We start from the raw sequence: 3,507 nt of genomic DNA on the forward strand, positions 1-3,507 counted from the left end.
AGGCACATAATTATGATAAGTGGTCATTGAATGCATCAAAGTAAGTAGAGGAACTAAAAGAATCAGGACTTGCTCTAAATCCCTTTTTTTTTAAGAATTAACTAACTTATTCCAAATCCTATTATTATCCGCAACCCTCCAAAGATTAAGGATAGCATCTCTCTATTTTTTATGGGTAAAAGAAGGACAGCATCTTACGCCTGCTCAAAATTTCAACAAAAGCAATTCTAAGCACCGACCATCAGATGGTTTATAGACGGGAAGTTTCAAAGTCAGTGGAGATTCGGGAAGGCTACTATGCTGTAAAACTGATATGATTTGAACCTGAAATTCTATTTCTTTCAGTATACATCAGCGTTTTATAAGAATGTATTCATTGTTTTGTAAGTCTTTATTGCACAAGAAAGGCATCAAGACTTGCCTATTCAAACACATTGTCCAATTAGAAACAGTACTCGTGCTAAGCAGATGTTTTCAGCAACTATGGCCACACATTGTCCAATTAGAAACAGTACTCGTGCCAAGCAGATGTTTTCAGCAACTGTGGCCACACATTGTCCAATTAGAAACAGTACTCGTGCATGTATGACATTTCAAAAAAAAAAAAGGAACTTCAAACTAAGGAATATTCTGAATAATGCAGTTGATTTTGTCATTTCTTGTTCCAACGATAAGATTCATTTTGACTCAAACGACTTATTACATACCTGTATTAGTGACATCACATCTGATGAACATAACAACTGGAAATTCCAGTCCAAAATGGAATTTAGCACACTCTTTCTCAGCAACGGCTGCGACTTCTTTGCCTTTCTCTTCTGAGAAATCAACAATTGTAACAAAAACTCCCTTCTGAGCAAGAGCCAAGCTAAGTGCCTTACCTGCACGTGAACCATACAGAAAACATATTAACATTTAAGAGTCTTGCTTCATGGCTCGTACTTAAAAAGGCACTTTCTCGTCGCATCATAGAAAGGAACATTTAGCTGACTAACCCCAATGTTACCTTTAACGGAGCTCTTTAAGCAAAGCATAACAAAAAAAATTAGCTTTAGAAGAAAAAAGAAAAACAGAATTGACATTCCTATTTTTTGCTAAAGGCAAGAATTGACATTCCTATTTAAGTATTAAACTAGAGCTAGTGAGACCCAATAAACCATAACTGGCATCCCAATTAACCTAGAGCCCTCCATCTTGATTACTTAAAATCAATTGCTTGATTAATCAACTCAGTACCAGATGAACAATTAACCACACCTTTTACAAGTTCGTTCATACATTTATACATGAAATGTATTTGTGTCCATGTATATGAGTGAGTATATAAAGATTGATATATAGCCGAACCCAACAACTAAGCCTCAGTTCCAAACAAATCAGGGTTACATAACCCACACAACTAAACAATATTAACAACAACATACCCAGTGTAATCCCACTAGTGGGGGTCTGTTCAATGGTGAATATCTATGCAAAATATGGGGCACGTGAACCCGTGGTCTCTCCAAAAACTAGGTAGTTCATGTATACTTTTAGAAACTAGTGTAATATGATATTTTGGCACCCATACTACAAAAAGGCTAAATGGTACACTTGGTTGAACGTGGAGTTATTTACCTTCAGGACCAAGGAACAATTTCCACTTAATACATTTTTTCTTCTTTTTTTGCGGCGCACCCATGTTCTAGAAATCCTAAATTTGCCTCTGAAACTGGGGTACTGTATACACTTACTTCTAAGATACCTCTATCTTAGGAGATAGAGATGTTGTCTCTAATAGACCCCCGATCCGACATAACTAATGTAACATAATTTAGGACTGATCAGTGATACAAAGTGGATTGAAGGAATTATCCTCCTATTTTTTTCATTGATACAAACACGATTTACATTGTTAGAGTCCAGACAACGTGAAACTCCAACACATCATAACTATATCAATTCCTTCAACAAATAAACCAATGAAATGATTCCTTCTGTATATATCTAATGCATCTATAATTAACACTTCGCTTTGACTCTTATCGTGTAAACTTAATTTCGAGTAATAAACACAGAAGAATGGAAATATTATGATGAATTGAAACTTCTATCTAGTAGTACATCTGCTACTTTGCCTCTAAATCATGTAAACTTAATTTCAAGCAAAAAATGAGTGAAAACAGTTACGATTAATTGAAATTGAGAGTAATGAAAATACCGATTCCGGAGGCACCGCCGGTGACTAAAGCTGATAGGCCTGGCTTGAGCTCCATTGCTTCTCTACACTTCTACGGCTTTGATCAACTGGTCAGTGTGAACAGGGAAGAGGAGACGGCAAATTTAGATTGTTTATAATTTCAGATTTATGTGAAATGAAATTGTATTTATAGGTCGCAGTGGATCGGATTTGACCATTGTCTGGAGTGGAGTGTCACTTTTATCGAGGAAAGCGCTCGAATGATGGCATCTGTTTCGTGCATATTCTGAAAAAAAAAAAAAGAGAAAAAAAATACATAAAGGTGCTGATCTTGTTCAATTTTTTAAAAAGATATTTAAATTTTACTTTCGATCTATTTTCTCGTGAATCTTATTTAAATTATTATAAATACATTATTTTAATCCTCTGTATATATATGCGTACAATAGATGTGTAAAAAAATTTAAAATTAACTTTTTTCTATCAATTAAAAGCTGTCACATAAAAATATTTTGATATATAATTTATCTTTTTTAAAAAAAAAAATAATATTTATTTATTTTTAAAAATTATTTCATATACGCCCCGCAACCCTTTATCCACTATTGTCTTCTTTCCCCTTGTCTTTTTCTTCATCACCATAACTCAACAAGAATATCAATTACAACAATAACATTATCATCACTATAACTCTCTTTCTCCTCAATTCTCTCCATCATCATCATTATTCTACTCACCTTTTACCATCACCATATTTACTTTTTTTAATTTCAAGCTCTTAATTCAGTTTTTTTTTAATTTACATTTTGAACAATTTTATAAAATCTAATATATATTCTCTTAGGAAGAACTATAAAGCTCCATTTTGATGGTACAAAATTAGGAAACAATACAAAATTAATATAAACATGAAATTGGAAACCACAAAATTAACATTGTTCAAAGAGAAAGAAAATATATGGAGAAATCAGCAATTAATGGGGTGGGGATGGAGGGATGCTGCTGGACGGGGATGGGAGGAGGGAGATGTTGGACGAGGTGGGGGTGGGGGAGAGGGGGTGGGGTCGGATGATAAATAAAATAAAAGGAAAATTTTTATTCAAAAATATAAATAAAATATGAAATTAAATTATTTAACACGTGGCAATATCTGATTGGTGCGTGCATTCATTCTCTTTCTTGTGACTGAGATTCAACGAAAAATAATGTATTTGCAATTACTTAATTAAGATTCGTGAGCTAATATATCGAAAGTAAAATTTAGATTTATTTTTTAAAAAATTCGAACAAAATAGGGAATCTTTATGTATTTTTTCAGGAAAAAACAG

The 3,507-nt window shown here is 33.3% G+C and overlaps 1 protein-coding gene across 1 annotated transcript in view; it reads right to left on the minus strand.

Annotated features, from left to right (window-relative positions):
• The window catches only part of LOC107840281 (prostaglandin reductase-3), a 19,358-nt gene extending 16,858 nt beyond the window's left edge, over positions 1-2,500 (minus strand). Inside the window, exons 1-2 of the mRNA XM_047395079.1 lie at positions 2,201-2,500; positions 708-881 (exon numbers count right to left, since the gene is read on the minus strand). Coding sequence (XP_047251035.1) covers positions 708-881; positions 2,201-2,255 — 229 coding nt within the window. The 5' untranslated portion in view covers positions 2,256-2,500. The remainder of the gene's footprint in view (positions 1-707; positions 882-2,200) is intronic.
• Positions 2,501-3,507: the final 1,007 nt, after the last annotated feature.

The sequence above is a fragment of the Capsicum annuum genome, chromosome 8 (genome assembly GCF_002878395.1).
Source record: "Capsicum annuum cultivar UCD-10X-F1 chromosome 8, UCD10Xv1.1, whole genome shotgun sequence".
NCBI lineage: Eukaryota > Viridiplantae > Streptophyta > Magnoliopsida > Solanales > Solanaceae > Capsicum > Capsicum annuum.